A 20,742-nucleotide genomic window follows, 5' to 3' on the forward strand; every position below is an offset into this window, starting at 1 on the left:
CACCTCTCCCGGAGCAGTCTCCTGACGTTTCTTTGGGTTTCTTCCCTATCTAGTGTGCTGGGTCTGGCTGGCTGGAGTTAACTTTCTCCATAGCAGCCCATATGGTGCTGTGCTTTGCATTTGTGACTAGACACTGTTGATAACACACCAATGATAACACACCAGTGTTTTGGCTCTTGGGGAGCAGTGCTTGCACAGTGTCAAGGCTTTCTCTCCACCACCCCACTGCCCCACAAAAAACAGGCCAGTAGGCTGGGGGTGAACAAGAGGTTGGGAGGGGACACAGCCCAGACAGCTGACCCAAACTGACCAAAGGGATGTTCCATACTGTATGATGTTGTGCTCAGCAATAAAAGCTGAGGGAAAGGAGGAGGATGCAGGGACATTTGTGGTGATGGCATTGTCTTTCTGAGCAACTGTGACACGTACTGAGGGCCCTGCTGCCCAGGAAGTGGCTGGACACCTACCTGCTGATGGGAAGTAGTGAGTGCATTACTTATTTTGCTTTGCCTCTGCACACAGCTTTTGCTTTTCTTATTAAACTGTCCTTATCTTGACCTAAGAGCTTTTCCATCTTATTTTCTTCCTTTGTGCTATTGAGGGGTGGGGAGTGAGAGATGGGCTGGGTGGGCATCTGTCAGCCAGCCAAGCTCAACCTACCACATCTAGGCATTGAAAACTCTTTCACACCCAGACTGCAAATCTACCCTCTTTCTTCATGTAGCCTGCCTTCTTCATGTAGCCTGCCTGTGCAGACTTGATTTTTTGATGTTGCATGAGGAAGAGGAGCTAGTCATATAAAAGGAAAAATACTATAACCATTATCCTGGTTATTGTCTTTTCTTCGATTATTAGCACTTTAACACTTCTCTGGTGGCCTGTTCAGTCTTCTGGAGTCTTTTGGAAGTGGAATGGGCTTTGTTTTGCATCTTTAGCAAGCAGTGCACATCAGAAGTACTTCAAAAGCAAAAATGTTTTTATAACATAAAGTTTTACAAACTGTAGAATAGAGTGTGGATTCCAGTAATAGTGAAATACGACCACTGTAAGAGGTGCTGACTTATATCCTATCCACATTAACTTCAGGGAATTGCAATCCCTGAATTGCAGGGAATCGAATCCCTGCAATTTAATGAAAATCAACCAGAATACTAAAGAAGCACACAATAAATTGTATGACAAATATGTGAACACCTGCATATGACAGAAGTTTGAAAAATTACCTAAGCAGCTCATAAGGCCAGGTTCTGTTTGTAAAAATGACTTATGTACTTGGGAATTTAACTTCACTGAAAGTCAATAGGATGAAGTCCTCAAAAATCACTTAGTCAGTTTTGAGCATTTTACTCCTACCTATATAGCACATTCTCTCTGTCAAACTAATGTGAAGATGGGTATCGCTTGATTTTTTTAGAGGTATAGAGGAGAGATACACAGTTGGGATGACCAGCTTCTTAAAAAGATTGCAGTCTCCATCAGGACATTTGTGTGGGTTTCCACCTTTTAACAAAGGTGCTTCAGCTCAGCAGAGCACGCATACATTTGCCTTTTTTATGCCTTTCTCCATGGACACTTCTTTCTGCCCTTCAGACGGCCCTTGCAGACACGTACACACACCATTGCGTTGGTATGCCAGTGTGGTTTCCTGTGTCTTCGCATCAGACCTTACTCAGTAGCCAACTTTGGATGCCAAACCCTGCCAACACAGCAGCCTCCTCTTCACAAAGTAATAGCTGTGGTTAAGCTGTCATTCTCTGTAAATCAATTTTGGCAAGGATGACAGCTAAAGGCAGGAGCTGGAGTTGTCTTTACGGGGCCTTAGCCATTCAAGTGGCCTTAATCCTCCCTCTTACTACCCTGGCTTTGTGGAAGGTAGATAGACTCACTTTAACAAGACAGAACGAGCTTTTTTTGGGTCTTTTCTTTTTGGTCACAACAACAAAAGACCTTGGAAATTCCAATTAATTAGCACGCCTTGGGCTAATGAAAGAATAAAATTGAAAGAAAAATGTCTAAAGCTTTGAGAGGAGTGGAAGCATGTAGTGACAATACAGATTTTAAATACTTGTGGCTGTTTGTATAATTTTCCCAGGATTTGCCTCTCATTGACTTGAAGAGATAAGAGTGGAAAGACAAGTGGAAGGTTTTGTTTGGACCATGATGTAGTAACATTTCGGCTTTTAAGGAATCTAAATAGGCCATAACATGAAGGATGCTGATAGTGGCCTCCTCTAAAAGTCAGTTTAAGTAATAAGAACTGCTGTCATTTTATTATTGCAATGCACCTTACTGACCATATATTTCATAGAACAAGATTGCATATGAAGATGTTAGTAGAAATTTCCAGAGAAGTTGTGGTAATCATGCAGGTGGACTTTTAAGGAGTAATTTCTCAGTCTGGGAAGTGTTCTTCTAAACTGCTCTGAGGTAATCTTATATCCTGAATTGAGAAAATGCATACTCTGCATAAGTAAGTAATCCTTTATAGTAGAAAAAATGTTCTCTTAACCACAGAAGTTTCTTTTTAGGAGTTGCACTTGGCTTTTGGCCTCTATATCTTTGCAACTATTAGTTTCATTGATCTTTATGCTTCCTTAAGGACATGACTCTCTGACTTTCTGAACTTAAGGACTTTTGACAAAACAGTCACAACTACTGAAACCAAGGGATGTTTGAGCTGATTGTCATGAAGGTGGAACAACCAGAGATCAGTGTGGGAACTTTTTTAATGATGAAAATAACATGTCAAAAACACTTTCTTTTTCTTGACAAAATACTTTTGTTTCAGGCAAAAAAAAAAATCTTTCCATTGTGTGTGGAATGAGATTTGAATAATGCTTTGAGATATTGCTACTGTAGCAATTCAGACTTTGATAGTGTCTGATAGACATGCTTGAAATGTATATGCCAGTTAACAAGATTATAACTTGAAAAGACAATTGTATTTTTACTGAAAAGTTTTTTAAGGCGATAAAATATATTGATATTTAATGAAGCATGAAACTTTTAAATGAACCATGAAAGCAATAGTTAAACTAATTAACTGAGTATAAAGCCTCTTCGAATACATAGGTTATGTGGGCTGTATTCTTGTTATTTCTGCGTGGTTAAACTGACAACTAGGATAACGTTCTCATATTATCTTTTAGGAGAAACAGTATTAAACAGTATCTTGTTTTTAATGCAAGGAAAAAGAGAAAACATTGTTTGTTTGTACTGCTCAGAAACTCAGGGACAATACAGTTTTAAAAATTATCCTTTAGTATTCTTGGACAGTGGACTTTATCTGGGAAACAAAAACATACTGAATATGACTGCAAGTTATTTACATTCACGTACTGCAAGAGCCAGTTTCTGCAGTTCTTTCCCTGTTAACATTTGCCACTTGTTCTTAATTAGTATCACTATTCAACAGGTTGGAATTTATTCTTTTCTCCTGCTTGTGCATTTTGGTCTCTTAAAGGAGGAAAGATGCTTTTCGGAGAAGCAGTCGTCAAATACCTTGGGTTATCTGTAAAGAGAAAGAGATCTTCACATGGGATTACAGTTTAACATTGAACAAAGCCTTTATTGCATGCTTTTTTGCTGAACAGATGTCTCCTGCTGGATCACGACGTGCAATGCAGTCTGGCACTGATGTGTTACAGTGCAAAGACTGAGACCTGGCCCATGCTGGAGGTAGAAAGCAACCTCCTTGCTCTTCTATCCTCTGCTCAGGACTTCTGCACAGCTGGCAGCTGGTTTTACTAGGGGAAGTTGTCATAGATTATTGGAGTTAAGGCAGCCTAAACCCGCTGAGTCTGTCCCCTTACTCTTGGTGCTCTGCTGGACAGAACTAGCATCCCCGTGTCTAAATGGGTAAAAGAGATAAAAGATCTTCCCTTTGCCTGGGGCCTGGAGGAAGGAGGGGGTCTGCTTCTTTCTTCCCAGCATTACTCACTGCGTACAAGGAGGCTGACAGGAGAAGTGAGTATAAGGTATGCACAAGGAAGGCTGCCTCTGTGTTAGATAGTAGTCCAATGAACACAGCAAGAAATCAGAAATTACCATGTAAACAGGGGTACAGTGCTATGCTGCCTTGCTTTGGTAAATGGAATGATAAAGTCTTTTCAATGGATCTGCATGTGCCCAAGGTTACAGATAGCAAAGCTCCTACATGGTATTTTCTAAAACACTACGAATATTGAGATAACAGAAATTATCAGATCTGAGCATCTTTTAATTAAAATTGAGGGAAAAAAACTTCAGGAATTACTGGAAAAAATGCTAAGTATGTATTTCTAATGTGAAGAAAAGCACAAATGTGCAGTGAAGGTTGAACAGTGCTAAAGTTGTTATGGGAGATGAAGTGTTGCAGAGTCCAGAGAATTATTTTTCTAAAGTGTTTTCTTATTGCCCCTTCATAGTTGGCTGTTCTGCATTGCAGTCAGGTGGTATCAACAAAGAAATATTCCAACAACACTGCTGGAATCGATCTGCTTATTTTGCAGTTGAGTGCAACACTGTTTAATGGGCAAAGTGTTTCCATATAGATTTCATTTGAGTGCTACTGTTCATAATGTATGGGGAAGTTTTAACAATATTATTTTTTGGTTTGCCCCTCAAGTAATGCCACTTGTAAGTCAATCGAAATAAGAGTCTGTGCTCTCACACATATACAGATGTATGTTCTGTGTTCATTCAGGTCAGATTCAAACAGTAGTTTCCCAGTTGCACTGGAACTGGAAGGTATTATCTCTAATTCCAATACAATTCTCTTTTGTTCTTTCAAATACCTGTATATTTCTATTTTGATTATCATAATAATTTTCTCTCTGTATTGTAATGATTTGTTAAGGAGCTGGCCAACACTGACATTTAAAGCATGAAACTTGTTTTTTTTTCACCTGATATTTTCACCATTAGATTAATATACCAGTAGAGTAATATATTACATTACTAGTGGAGTTTCTCTTGAGTCATACCAGTTATTTGAGAAGAATAGGAGGCTTGCACAATGTATTAATTTTTCAGAACTACAAACTAAATGGTCAGGCTAAGTTTTGTAGATAGAAACGTAGCAGAACCTGGTATGAGTAACTAATACTATAGAGAAGTCGTAGCATAAACAAAAGATGTAAAGCTTCTGCAACAGAAGAGCACATACTGTATATTATCCTAACAAGGACAAAAGCAGAAGTCATCTAATGTCACTGATAACATATAAGGAGTTACCCATTGCAGCTAAAACATTTATATTTTAGTGCAGTTAAACATTTACTGGTCTGTGCAGTAGTTAACTGATAACTTCTTTCTTTTAATGCAAAATAAGAAAAGAAAGTAGCTTTCAAAATGGCTTTTTAATAAGAGGGAGGCCTTCCTGATATAAATAAAACTGATTCAAAATTAATATGAGATATTATAAATGTCTGCAGATCTAATTAAAAATCTTTGTTTTACAGTGTGCGTTTTCTCCTGAAAGTTTCCTGAACCTGACTGTTTCATAATATATTCTTAGTTTAGTCATTACAAGATCACTGTTTTCATTTGTTTAAATTTAGTGGTTAAAGTGTTCCACAGAAGTAAGTGATCTCATTGCTGTCTGCTTTAAACCAGCTAAGTTAATCACCTGTGAGGTATTGTTTTCACTGGTCAGTTCTGGATAATTTTTTACCTTGGTTCCACTTGAAGGGAGACATTGTTTTTCATTGTGCTTTGTCAGTCTCTTTTGTCTCACAGTAGAGTTGCTGAAAGTACATGCTTGATTACTTCATACAATGAATGGCAAATAGCATTGGAAATTAGTGCAAGCTAATTTACCAAGTGTACTCTGATAGTGAAGAAACTGCCTTTCCAAGATTCAAAGCATGGAGAGCTTTTAAAGTGCATACATAATATTTTCTCATAATACAATGTGGTAATATAATTCTGTTTAGTGTATTTCCTCCAGATTATTTTTCTTGATTGTAAAGATTAAGTCTCTGCAAACAGTTGAGAACATGGGAATTGCCAATGCTAGTCAGATTAATGGTCTGTCTAACTTGCTGTTCAGAGTGGACACTGCCAGAGGCTTTGGAGGAAATTTCTTACTAACAAGGCATTGCTAATTGTAAGTGTTAAGAAAATCATGAACTAGGATCATAACCGGGAGTTTAAAACCAGTGAGGTTTTAGGATCTCAATTTCAGAATTTCCTTTCTAACTACAAAGCCTTGATTTTTTTGATTTTTTTTTTTAAGAAAATAAATGCCAAGAATTACTGTTTCGCTTACATGTAGTGTCTGTGTGGTGTAGTGTAGTTGAGAAACTACTATATTTCATAAAACTTGCAATAAAAATCATAATTTGACAATTTTTTGAGCCATAGTTTACTAATTTACTTGTACCCTGAAAAATTTCTCATACCTAATGTAATTTTGACTGAATTTTTGTGTAGTTCACCTACAAGCCTCAAGGTCTCTCAAAAAAGACTTGGGTTCAGAGGATGATATGAGTGTGAAGAAGCCCAGACTCCCAAATAGACAAAGATTTTTGGCTGATCCTATGCTAATAGAGGCAAGTGGCAATCTCCCCCCTATTCTGCCTTCCTCCCCCCCCACTTTGAAGCTACAGTTTAACACACTTAAAGAGGGTTTCAGGGGGTCTGATATCCACTGCCCTGCAGCTGGTGTCTCTGTTTTTGTAGCTGACGGCCAATAGCGCCTCTTAGCTGGCTATAGAAACAATAGAACAGTGGCCATTGTGTTTAAGGACAAAGGGTGCTAGCTCTCTAGTAGTGGTGGAGGGGAAGCCTGAAAGGTTTAGCAGCCCCAAGGCGAGAGTGATTGGGATATTTCCCATCTAGAAGCAAGTCTCCCAAGCAAACCTTCGAGTTTGTTCAGTCAGCAGCTACTGCGAAGCCCCTCGAACAGTGGCCATTGTGTTTAAGGACAAAGGGTGCTAGCTCTCTAGTAGTGGTGGAGGGGAAGCCTGAAAGGTTTAGCAGCCCCAAGGCGAGAGTGATTGGGATATTTCCCATCTAGAAGCAAGTCTCCCAAGCAAACCTTCGAGTTTGTTCAGTCAGCAGCTACTGCGAAGCCCCTCCAACTAGGGTGCCAACAACCCCGCAGATACGGTGACACACAGCAAAGATGTACGTGGTAGCCGGGGACTGCAACATCCAGAAGATTCACCATGTTGTGGAAAAAGACCAAATGTGGTTTGAAAAGGCCATGGTGACTTATGACTAATCTACGTGAAGAATACATGGACACAGTCTTATTGCTTTGGTCTCTGTCCTCTTTAGTATTTATTGTCTTACAATATACTTTTCTGGGTGTGCTCTTTTCTCCCCATTTTGGTGAATACAGAATCCACACAAACAAGACTGGAAGCCAATTACAAGGGAAACGTTAAAACCAAATGTTTCCAAAGCTCTTAATTACTGTACGTCAACCGAAAATCCCCTAGGGAAATTACCTTTTGCTCCTTTGTTGCAATTCTTTTATTTCTAGCTGTTATTCTAACAGTAACAACAGGACAGATTTTCAGATAATTTTAATAGCTTTCTTTCATACCGATTAATTCAGTTATTGCAGAATTTATTGATCTAAGAGATAATTTAATTTGATCTGGTGTTATGTATTTGGTATGTTGTGCATTTCAGAACACCAAACAATTAAAACTGGTTTTGCTGTTACATGTTTCTGTTGTATTATCATTTATACATGGGAAGCATAGTTTACAATTTCAAAGGTTTGGTGAAGCAGTTTCATTTTATAACCTGAGTTACTTGGCAGAATTAACAAGTTACTACTCTTGACTTGGAGTAGACAAAGAAATTGGTTGGTTTTCAATCAATATCTGATAAAAGAAAATGTGTTTAAAGGGAAATATTTCATATGCGACTCTGCCTCCAAAAAGTATGAGTGATATAAATTAAAAGAATCTCATCTGAAATTCAATGTACCTAAATTAAAGTGGTTGTATTTTTCTGCATTCTTTGAATGTTCTTCAGAAGATTGCAGTGAAATATATTTGCATGTCAAGGATGAGTGACGCTTAGCTATTCTACTAAGAACGAACTATAGAGAATAAACAGGGAAAATAGGCAAGGTAATGAATGAGGAAGTGAATGGATTAAAATATTTCCATAAAATATTTTTACTGTTTATACTTGTTAACTATTACTGTTAGTTACTGATAAAGAGCAGTTTTGATTTACGTGTAATATGTTTATTTGGAATAACTGATGTGCTAATCAACCACAGCTTTTCCTGTGAGCCAGCTCAGGACTGATTCCACCTCCTCAACTATTGTTGCCTTTATTGGACTATCTCCTGATTTATATCTTAGTATATAAGAAAAGAAATTACTTCTCTTGCTTATTTAAAATATTAGGTCCACGTATTTTTCTTAGAATCTACAGCCTCATTCAAAACCCACTGATGTCCTCCAAAGAGGTTCCCATTTATCTCAGCTGATGTGGATTCAAGACGTTAAGGAATTCCTGGTTGTCCTTTCACTGTCCTGAAATTTTCAGGCTTTGGGTCAATGATACAACAAACCTGGACTGCAGGCTCCTCTTGCACTGTGGGTATATGATGCCAAATGCTGATGTGGGACATAGTCATTCTGCCAGTTCACATTTATTCAGCGCGTTTGAACACATTTTCTGACAGCTTGCCTTTTAGCAGCAGGCTCATGTCAGGTCAGATGTCCATGTTGCACCCATTTAACTTTATGCTAGATCAGATGTGGTCTGTAATCCTGCAGCTGGCTCAAAGTCAGCATAAGCTTCCTATCTTGTGCTCTGACTTAGCTCAACAGACATGTGATTGTATGCTCAGGCCTGATTCAGATTAATACTGTTCAGTGACCTGCAGGGCATAGATGAGATATTAATGATGGTCTTTTGGCACATTTACATCTGTATGAAACAGTGGATAAGATGTTATGACTTCGCTTTTCATAGCAGTAGTCTTTTACTTTGCAGCCTCTTTCAACAGTGGGAGCTGATGATAGATTCTTTCTTGATAATCTCTTTCTCCCCCCTGCCCCCAGCCTTTTAAGTGGAAGAATTGTCATTTTTCCCCATAACAACAATTGTTTATCAACGATAAAAAGAGCAAAACCTTTTCCTTCCACTTCTGCATCAGAGAAATGCCCAGGCAAATATTTATCAGGACCGGAGCCTGCCATTACTTTAGTCTGTTATCCCAGTAATACAATGCCTCCAAAGTACTCCTTTTCTCATTTTTTCCTTTCAGTGACCAGTGACCAGACCATCTTTGGCCTTCATCCTTATCCTTACACAACAAATTCTCTTAGCTGTTCTCAGCATTGCTGAGGTGCTGTTTATGCATGGATAGTAACAGCAGACCCTATAATTGAAAAGGAAACCAGGATGTATTGAGGATGCAACATTCTGTATTTCACAGTACTGGTTTGACACTGCTCCCTTTTCTGGTTTTGCTTTTGGGATTTTTTTCTTCCGTCATGTAAGTTCCAAGTAGCTGAGGTTTAATCACGTATAAATAGCAATTTCACTGTATGGTTGCAGATTGTCGGCTGAACCGACGTATGGCCTGTCCCTAAATGAAAATCTTATAAGTGCACAGCCCTTGATTTCCTGTTATGATAAAGTAGATGTTATTGCTACCATTGAAATTTGCTGGAAGTGGCTTATGAGTGAAGGGCATTATGGTGTCATCCAGGGAAGAATCAGTATACATTTGGTACATTTTTGTGGTAAAGCTGCTTTTCTCAATGCTAAATAATAGGTTTACATCTTATTACATAGTCAATATATGTAGGCTCTACAAGCATTACATCCGTGTTTCAGTGTCAAAACCAGTTGGATTTCTTATGTTATTATAGCATGCTTCCCTGTCTTTTATATCCTTTGATGCAGAAAGCCTTTGGTTCTACATACTAAAGACACTTTTCTAAAAAATAGCTGACTGAACGTATGTAATGTACACACACATATAGGCATATTATGTAGTATTATGTATTTTATATGATGTGAATGTGTCATGTAAATTTTTTACTTCACCCCACCCAGCCTTTTGCTAAGAGGGCAACTATTACCAGGGGCAACTTACGCTTTTTGCCTAGTTTTTGCTGGCTGGTTCCATTTTAGCACTCTGTAACATTATAAAAGCAACTGCTGAGTAGCACACTGAATCAGCTTTAGTGAGTTCAAAATACAGACTGCTTCACAGGAAAGAAAATGAAATGCCTTCTCTTTTGATTTAATTGGACATCTTTAGTGAGAGCAGACAGTAATCCTACAAAGCTTAAAAGCTTTTTTTCTGGTACCCACAATGGAGTTGAGTGCAGCACAAGGAATTCCCCTTACATGTTTGTCCTCAGAAATTTCCAGTCCTTCTAGCTAAATTTCAGGATGGGTTATTAAATGTTTTCTTCTTTCCTTACCCTTGAGTTTTCAGCCAGATGCTGTATTCTTCACTTATGTTTCGAAGTAGTAGCAATGAGCAAGTTGTTTTTCTTAAAGGGCTGCCGTATTTCATCACATCACAAGGAGTACATTTTGGTGATAGATCATGCAATCAACTTGTAACATCTGTACATGAATTTACAAAGCACTTAGGATCCCAGTGGACTGAGAATCATGTATGTGCTCCTCATGTATATGTGAGATATTACTAATTAGTCAAAAAGAAGAATAATAATTTGAAAAGAAGGCACAGAGCTCTGAAACAGGAATAAACATATCTATTTGTTCTCTTTTTTTTAAAAAAAGAAAAGCTATAATTTGAAATTTCTAGGGTGAATTGCAAATTTTTAAGATGATCCTATTTGATGTGGAGGAGATTGAAGGATTTGGATTTTCTTCCTATGACTGTGAGGGCCATAAATGCCTTACTGTACTTCTCTGTGAAGTTCACAACCCATTTGAACATCCTTGGGAAAGACTAGTATGTGAGTTGTAAAACCAAGTCAAAAGTAGATTTAATTTAGAAAATGGTTTAAATTGAAGTGCTTTTCACTATTTGTCCTGATGTTGCTATACTGCTTTGGGGAGTAGTCTGAACACAGGGAAGCAGCTAGAAATGTGAATCATCTAATTTTTAATTTCCAGCTGTCATGAGAATTTGCTAGATATCCAACAACTTCCGTATTATGACCTACATTTTAACTTTTTCATCTTGATGTGTTTTAATGCAGGGGATCTTGTAAACCACCATCTGTGACCTAAATCAGAACACAAAGTACGCAGAGCATTCTGCAGATAATGTCCTGCTTGCCAACTGCCTCTGTAATCATCTTGTGCTACTGTGTAATAGCCATCAGTTTGAGTCACGGCAGCAGTGACTAAGAGCAGATTGTGGCCTTTTAAAGAAAGTCCAGAACGCTTCTCTACTTGATCCAGCTCAAGTTCCCCTCCCCAGACCTCTAAGGAATGCTGGGTTCCAGCTGTTAACTCTCTCCTGCCGGGGAAACTATGCAGCCTGTGCACTTCGCCACACCAGACCTATTGCAGGGGTTGCAATTCGCATGCATGCCTGTAGTCCCGTTGCTTTTTGGATAGCTAGTGGTAGGAATGATGGAAGGGCTTGCAATGGCTTGGAGCTGTGGGGTTTGGTAGGATTCAAGGCACGGTGGTGTTCCTGCAGCCTCCTTGGGTTCTCTCTTCCCTCCTTCTTCAGAGAAAGGTGTGCTTATGGCTTGGCTGTCCCTCAGCTGAGGGCTGCTCCTTTACCCGGACTCTTCCAGTGGTGTTTTTTCTGATGTCTATCCATGATGCCTGGTCTTTAGTTTATGTACTTCAGCACATGTTTTAAACGTGCATAATTTATTAATTCCCCTTTAGAATATTGCTTTTTGTGTTTGGAGAAGTTCACAAAGTCCTTGTATTGGGTCCCCTGTTTCGTCCTCATCTGAAGATACTCAGTTCCAGTCACTTTTCCCACTTTGCAAAGTGATGTGAGTTCTGTGGCCTCATCATCGGTTCATGAGAGATGAATACTAACCTGCCTCGTTTATTTTTAGGAGGTCTTGGTTATGGACCCCAGTGCAAGTCCATTGGAAAAGGCAGCTGCAACAATGTAATAGTCAACAGCAGTCCCATGACAGTTCAACAGCTGGGACCTGTTTCACCTCCTGCTAATCAGATTTCAACATCATGCAACCAGATCAGCCCTAGCTTACAGAGATCTATGGATGCTTCCAGCCTGAGTGCTTCTCCATCAGATACAAGGTCCTGAGTTACTTTTTTATATTCAGTACTTTAAAAAGAGGGTATTTTAATTCTCCTGTAATTTAAATACAACCTTTCTGGTTATTAAAATGGCCTAAATGATGCTCTGTTATGCCATGGGAAATTTAATTCAATGCAATTTAGCTCACATCAGCTATAGTCATATTGTTTGGATCATTCAAATCATGGGTGAAATTTGGCCACACATTTTCTGTCTGATACGGCTTTTTTGTTAGATAAAGACTTTTATAATCACTTAACTATATTTTTGTACTAAGGACAGGAAATGTTATGGAGGATGAAAGCAGAAGCAGTCCACGTCTTACATCATCAGGGGCAGTGACCTGTTTTAAACTTACCATAGTGCTAAGAGGGTTATGTTGGTGCCTGTTAAGTAACACTAATATCAGACAAAATAAACTTAAATGCCCTGCTAACGTTCCTCTCCCCTCATCAAATACCTTTGCATTCAAACTGTTTAATCGTTTACATAATTAAGTTAATCAGATCAATTGTTCCCAGTCTCCACCGAGCCAGCAGTTAACTTTATCTGTTAGACTTATGTCCCTGAAAACTTGTCCATTTTCCTAGCTCTGGTGCATAGTTTAATAAAAACTATGTCCTCTCCCTGTAAATCTTGCCTTTTTAGATTGCTACACAGATAAATATTTGTTAATTAATTTTTAAATGCTTAAATAACTTTTGAGATTATGCCTATGAGTATTGTTGACAAACGCAAAGGAAGGGAAAATAGTTATTTGACAACCTCCGTACAAATACATTAAGCACATCCCTGGATATTAAACATACAGTGAGAAAACATTCTGGTTCGTTATTTCGGAAGCTATGCTCCCACTTTTGTAGATGTGACTCATGTAGCAGTTGCCTACTGAGCTGAGATATAACTGTTCTTATTTACAAAAGGCCACAAAGAGTCTTTATTCTCAAAACAGTTTACATTTTACTATATCACTTTATTGCAAGCCAAAGAACATTCCTGAAATAGTTAAAACTGGTATTATGTAACTGGAAGAAAACCTTGCTTTACTATAAGATAGTTTGTGACATTTCTGTCACTTCAGTTGTGAAGACTGAGTCCCCCGGGACAATTTACAGAATTAATTATGCTTCCTATGTAAACTTGTCAGGGAAAACCATTCAGTGCTAAGATGATGACAAATGACAAATCCAGAGACATGCCTTTGAGACAGAACAAAACTGATGATATAAAAATATCATCAAGTAATTATTACTTACTTAATAAGTTTTAGGTGTGCCTGTATGGTTCTGAACACTGTTATTTTTATCTGAATGTGTGGCTGGGTGTACTATGTCAGTACCGAGTTATACATTTTTGTTTTTATTTTAAAGAAACATTTACTAAGGGCAAACTGAAGTTGAAACTCTGGCAGAATCGAGGCTCTAGTGTCCCTACAGTCTCTTTTAATGATTTATCAATGAAGATGTTATAAAATCAGTTTGTCACACAAAGAATGTCCATTTCAGCAATTTTGCCCTCAAATTGACTATTTTATAGGGCAAAACAAGTTTAAAGTGAGATTTTAATTCACAGATTGTTGAAACACCCTTTTTTTTTTTTTAATAGCTTCAGCAATAAACTGCATTTGCCTAAACTGGTTGCCTAAGCTGACTCCATAATTCTTCATGGGCTGAGTGCTTTCTCTGAATTGTATCTCTCAGGCATCATGAACTGTTCTCTGGCAGCTCAATCCAAACCAGATTATTTGCTGAATTGACCCAAACCAAAATAACTTGTCTTGATTTTTACTGATGGAAGAAAGAAAAAAGTTGGCAAAATTGGAGTTTTGCTACAGATAACATGAGATTTTGGTATATATAGACCATGAGGGATAAAACCTTCCCCATCTTTTTTGAGAGTTTCCCCAAAACTTTTGCAGAGTATTCAGTTATGCTGCTTGAAACCAGATGTAATACTGCTGTTTACTTTGATGCAACTCAGAAAAGGACCTAGGAAAGAGCAAAGGGTTCTTGGCTAGTAAAACAGAATATCATGCAACAAGATAAGAAAACTTAGTTTTCACTCTTCCATGTTTATGTTTAAGATTCTGGGTTATACTTGACACTGTGGCCTCTGTACACAGAGGGAGAATAGAAGGTAATTGCAATTATTGTAAATAATATTCATTGTAAACTGAATTATTAAATTATTCTAAATATTCATGAAAGATCTGGTCCAAACTCAAGCTGGTTTAGATTACAATAAGCAGATGTGCCAATTAATACCATCTGAGAATCTGGCACAGTGGTATAGCTGGCCCTTCATTTTCATATTAGGTATATTTATTTTCCCCCAGAAAACTACTTAGTCACAGGGTGGCCTGGGTTTTAAAGAAATTTTCTTTGGTTTGGGAGCTGGAATCTTTGTTACTTTTGAATTTAGAGGCTGAAGTGAGAACAAAACTTCTTCAGATTAGCTGGCTCTTACTTATTGTATACTTGAAATTCTGGGCCAACTTTTAATTTTTGTCCTGTTGTGAGACTTTTAAAATGCAGTTTTTCTTCAGCTTCACTGACGGGTTTGTCCATTTGTGTTAGGCATTAGTAGCTTTTTGAATGACACTGGTCCTACCATGCATCTGATTAAAAGTCTTGACATTACAAAAATGGACTTGTTATACTGAGGCATAATTTTTTTCCCCTACTTATAAAAGAGAATATAAAAATTTCAGTAATCAAACTGGCAAAAAAAACCCTGTTTATATTTTCCAGATATAAATATATATAGCCTAGCATGGAAAATCAAACCTGACTTATTTTTCTTGCTCTGTTGAAGACTGTGGATCTGTATTTGGGGTCACAGCATACTAACATGATTTAACTGCCCTATAATGAACTGTGCTTTAACAAAGCCCATTGGTAACAGACCCAACAGCCTGAATCAATTTTTTTCACAAATAATTATCCCTTTAGATTTAAATCTTACACATGATTGACCTGATATAGCAATCCCATTTTTCTCATTTCTCAATGCAAATTGTAGTCAGCATGTTAATTGTGTTTTTCTTCAGTGCTCTGTTTCGATAGTGCCATTTAAACCCTGATGGAGTAGCATAACCTCCATAACAGTACCCTATACTGACACTCAATCTGAACAGGATGTTTCTTACTCTGATACAGCAAATCAACCATCCGTTACAAAGCAAGTGTCTTGAGCAAAGGAGCATTTACCCATCTATCCCGTAGGTCACCACAGCAAGGCTGGGTGATATTTAAAGCTACATTTTCGCTGTTCATGAGCTATCTCAGTGTGAGACATAGCACGTGCAAACTGCTTCCTCTCTCCCTCAGCCTGTGCCAAGCTTTCCCTCTAGACAAAAAGGGGCTGAGGGGGCAGCCACGGTGCCCTGAGCACCAATTCCCCTCATCCAGCCTTTTGGCAATGACTGGGCTGTGTTCCTGCAGCATGATCCAGCCCTTAAACCAAAGTCACTGCAAACCAACTTTTCTTCCTTCATGTTGGTTGACTTTCAAGTGCTAGAAGATGCTGTAATATTAAGTAGTAGGAAAAACCCCATCACGCAGGGCGTGCTCGTGTGGTGGGCAGAGTAAGATAACAAAGACACTGTGATTTTTCAGCTTTATCCTCGTGGCTAGAACTGAACGTGGAAAGCTATATACCTTCCTCTTGCCTGAATGACTTTACGTACTGTTTTCATATATTGTTTCAATGTTGCTGATCTAATTGAAAGATAATCCACAGATCTCAGAGGTGAAAAGTCAATTTACCAAGCAAAATCATGGAAATCTGGTAAATATTGACATATTCACTGGAAATATCTCCAGAGCCATTGTTTAGGATCTGTTCTTGCTCTTTTAGGTTGATTGATGTTGTTCTAAATGGGATTCAGATCCCCAGTTTTAGCCTACCACTAATTCTTACATTAAGTAGTTTCACGTATCTCCACCAAAGCTGCAGTCACTGCAGTAGGGCTGTGGTGCAGACATACGATGCAACTATGAGCCTTAACAGATCTGTCCCATGGATCCTTGTTTCCTGAAGCAGTGTCTATAAGAAAAACTTGCAGAACTCAGAAGGAACTGCACTATTGCTTACCCTGAGTGGACATCAAAGCTTGATTCCCTATTTAAAAAAAAGCAGCAAGTAAAATACAGAGAAGTGCCTCCTCAAAGGTGCTTGCTGTAACTGTGTCTGTATCAAGGAAGAGATGAGATTTGTTTTTATTAATTTTCTTTATGGTGCATACCTTCTCTTTTAGAAATTTGAAGTTTGTAGCAATATAAAACATGTAGTAGAATAATTATAAATAACTGACTATGGGAACTTACCTTTGTAAATAAGAATACATTATTCCTTGCCTACATAACAGTTCCTTTGGATTATTGCATGTAAATAATTCATATACTGTTTACTTAGAGCTTTAAGAAATATTTTTCAACACCTGGTATTTAAGGTATCTATTAGCACTTATTAGCTGTCTTTTTTTAAAGTTAATTTGACCTCCTGAAGCCTTTGTATGATAGGAGGAACTATTGTGTATCTCATTTTTTATGTGAGAAGCTGAGAAGCAGTGACTGACTTGTCCACCTTAAAAAATGCATTTTAGATTTAGAAGAGAAACCAAATGTTCTATGTACTTGGTCCACCATTGAAATACTATGCTTCTTGTGTATTGTGAAAATACTAAACCCAGGAATTAACACCCAACACATAAGATGCAGAGGCTTCTGTGTCTACGAGATCTCCAGGTTTATCTAGATACATACCTGGTTCTTCTACTGTTAGAGCCCCTTAAAAATAGAAATTAATATACTGATAGCACCACAGGCTGGCAGGAAATCCAAGTCTGCCAAGATGTGAACTGGAAACATAAAGACATAAATTCACTTGGCCTCTACCCAGCATTTGTAGACATGAATCAGGGACCCTGATGTCCTTGTATTTCCTTTTTATACCTTTCTGTAGAAAACAATATTGTAAAGAGCTTATGAGTTCTTTTTTTAAGCTACCCATAGGACATTTGCAGCCTAAACAAGTATCATAATATTTCTGTGAAAAACCAATGATAACAGCAAGATTACACTTTTGTGAAAACTTTTGATTGCTGACTTGGAGGCAGACACATCATCAAATCAAAACTAAATAAACCCCTTCAACCAGTTCTTCTACGTTATTCATTTATTTTGTTTGTTTTGTAAAGTTAGATATTATCTATATTTACAAACTTGAGCTATTTCTGTAGAGAATACTATTTGTATGCATTACAGTTGGCAAAGTCATTGTCGTGGTCAGGTTAAATATTTATCCTTTATTATTCCATTTTCTTCCCGTCTTTGCCAGCAAAAATAATAGTCAACTGAAATCAATATGAGTTTCATACAAGGCAGGAGCACAATGCTTTGGCTTCAGAAGCCCAAACCTATTTACACCACAGTTGATGAAAAAATTTGCACTGATTCTGCAGTGATGCATCAAGAACCTTTACGGCAACTTTTCTTCAAAATCTTGACGTTTTAAAGTTGGTTTCCTAAGTGACCTTGTTACCTATGTATTGCCTGAGAGTGCTAAAGTTGCACTAACTGAGAGTGCTCAAATTGAGTACCTAAAATTAGGGAGAACTTTTCTCGCATGTGGCCTTTCTTTAATTTTAGGTGTGTGTGAAGATAGAAGAACCACTGCTGAATTGTCTAACTGGTTACTTACTTTATTGTGCCTTTATTCCAGGTCGCTCTTGTCACGTGAGTCTCTGGCCTCTACAACGTTAAGATTGTCAGAAAGTCAGTCCACTTTGAGTGTTAAGCAAGAGTGGTCGCATGGGTACAGGACATTTCCTTCTGTTCCTCCTGACCAAGGTTTACAAAATGGCAGTGAGCTGGGGGACTTACTAAATTTTTCACCTGAAACATCTGTGACCAGTAACTGTGTCTCTAACTCGTTACCGTCCTACTTATATGGCATGGAAAATAAGCATTCCCCTTACTCTAGTCCTCGCCACTCCTCAGCCCGGTCTCAATCAACCCGCTCCAAAAAGAGAGCACTCTCTCTATCTCCTCTGTCTGACGGCATTGGGATCGACTTCAATACAATCATCCGTACATCCCCAACCTCCCTGGTGGCCTACATCAACAGCTCCAGGACATCACCAGCAAATGTCTCCCCACAGCCTGAGGTCTATGGACATTTTTTGGGAGTGAGAGGAAGCTGTATACCCCAAAGTTGCTCTATTCCAACTGCCCAGAAAGGCCTTCTCATGGCTAATGGCAATGTCACCTTCCCAGGGTACGTTGAGAATGGGGCTGGTGAGTACCAGCGGATGCAGCAGTTGGAGCAAGCCAGCTTGCAGATGGCCGCCACAAGTAACATGGTGATCCAGCAGGGCATGCCACCCGCGGACAACCAGGCAGTGGGTGTCCTGAAAAATGAACGGCTGGATTACTTCTCAGGCCGTACAGCTGACATGCCTCCTCCACCCCTGCTGCCAGCGCCTCCTCCACAAGGGCCACCCCCACCGTACCAGTCTCACCAACACCGGCATCCACACAGCCTCCCCAATCACATTCACCCGCTGCCTGTGCCGCCTCCTGCCCCAGACTCCCTGTTTGACGAAGATGGTGAGTTAGATGATTTCAATGGCAAGCATGGCTGTCGCTGGGTTGACTGTGGCGCACTGTATGACCAGCAAGAGGAACTTGTGCGGCACATAGAGAAGATACATATAGACCAGAGGAAAGGAGAGGACTTCACTTGCTTCTGGGCAGGGTGCCCACGAAGGTACAAGCCATTTAATGCCCGTTATAAACTGCTGATTCACATGAGAGTCCACTCAGGAGAGAAGCCGAACAAATGCACAGTAAGTCTGAGTTCTGTCTCTCTTACCAATAAAAGGCTCTCTATTCCTCATGAAAATACAGAGAAGTTGTAATTCTGCCTTTGTTTTTCCTGGTTAATGGTGTGCTTTTTTAACTAGTCTGTGTGAATGAATGACTGCTCCATCTTTCCACCTAGATAGAAAGGAAAGGTATTCTTTAATTTAGTATGTACCACAGATAGAATTAGGCAGAATTTTACTTTCTAAATTTATAAACTTCACTGTAGACTGCAAAAGTGACATGGTAGACCTTCATAAAGCAAAACTTAAGTACCATCAGTACTTAAGTACCTGCATGAAGGATGTATGCGGGAAAAGTGCCGCAGAATAAATGGCACAATTTATCCTGAAATATTCTTGCATCGTGTTACTCCTTTTTGAGTTGAGGAATTTTCAGGATCTTGCATAAAGTTACCATGAGAAACTGAGAAGAGTTGGGTATTTTTTCAGGCAGTTGTTTCTTTCATTACTAACAAAAAATAGACCCACAGCCCTGTTTCCATGAATACAGTAGGAATAAAACACATAATTTCTCTGTTCACAGATTCTAGCAGTGAACATTCAACCCCTAAAGTCATGTTTTTCTTGCTGTTTTTCTTAGAGTCACTGCAGGTCCGTCTCACACATATGTAATCACATGGGGTAACAATCTAGCCAGTAAACCCTAGAGTCAGTTTATGTTTAGATGCCAGTGAACATTAATCTCTGTAATTCAGATTCTGGATTGGCCTTACATATAGTCTGTATTTTGGATGACGATTAGCTTACCCTTACTAAGTGCTTATTTATTGTCAGCAGAAAGCAGCCTCACCAGTGCTGTTTCTAGTCCTCAGCATAACCTAAGAAAACAATGAATATATAATTTCTAGGAATGACTGCTGATTATTATTCACTTGAAAAAAATCATATTTGTTTATGTGTTGTGAAATATAAATTGGTACTAGGAGTCTATTTCAGTGTGTGCCTAGCTGAATAATTTTCTTACCATGATGTAGATGTTTGCTTGCACAGTAGATAGAGGAAATTTTTTTCTTTCACTTTTGTTACTTCAAAGGGCCAGTCTCCTTCAGGGAGAGCAGATATCTTCCCAGATTTCTCTCTTTAATTTAAAGGAGCCGGTAGAGATTGTGTCACGACACTAGGAAGACTCTTTATCCTTCCTTTTTGTCACACCAGAGCCTGAATTCAGGCTCTCTGCTCTCTGATTTTTTTTTTTTTAAATTCCATAATATTCTCTTTTCTGCTCTCCAGATATATTGGATCAGAGTTTACCATTAATTTCAGTCCCTCCTCAGGGATTTCTTGTGAGCTTTGTGGGGAGAGAGAGAAGGAGAAAAAAGAATTATTAGGAGTCAAGAAAGTAATTTTTCAAGGGAATAGCACATGGGAAAAAAGACAGACATCAGCAGATGAGTGAGGACAGACTCACCGTATGAAGAAAGAGGGCAGCAATGGTGAAAGAGCACCGAAAAAAGAGTAATGCAAGTACTGAGGGTCTTTCTAGTAGGAGGATTATGATGAGGGATCCAGTAAGACTAGGGAAAACATTGTGTTAGTAGCACAATATAGTCCCTGCCCTGCCTGTTCAGAAAGGATGCTTACAGTAACCTCATGATTATGAGGTTACTGTAAGGTCCTTGAGGAGTCCTTAGCTTTGAAGAAATCATCATTCACTGATGATAAATATGTT

At 38.7% G+C, this 20,742-nt stretch overlaps 1 protein-coding gene across 1 annotated transcript in view; it reads left to right on the forward strand.

Annotated features, from left to right (window-relative positions):
* GLIS3 (GLIS family zinc finger 3) overlaps positions 1–20,742 on the forward strand; it is a 175,989-nt gene that overhangs the window by 24,109 nt on the left and 131,138 nt on the right. Inside the window, exons 2-3 of the mRNA XM_009327217.1 lie at positions 11,976–12,183; positions 17,909–19,034. Of these exons, the coding sequence (XP_009325492.1) occupies positions 11,976–12,183; positions 17,909–19,034 (1,334 nt within the window). The remainder of the gene's footprint in view (positions 1–11,975; positions 12,184–17,908; positions 19,035–20,742) is intronic.

This window comes from Pygoscelis adeliae, unplaced genomic scaffold (assembly GCF_000699105.1).
Source record: "Pygoscelis adeliae isolate BGI_AS28 unplaced genomic scaffold, ASM69910v1 Scaffold26, whole genome shotgun sequence".
Lineage (NCBI taxonomy): Eukaryota > Metazoa > Chordata > Aves > Sphenisciformes > Spheniscidae > Pygoscelis > Pygoscelis adeliae.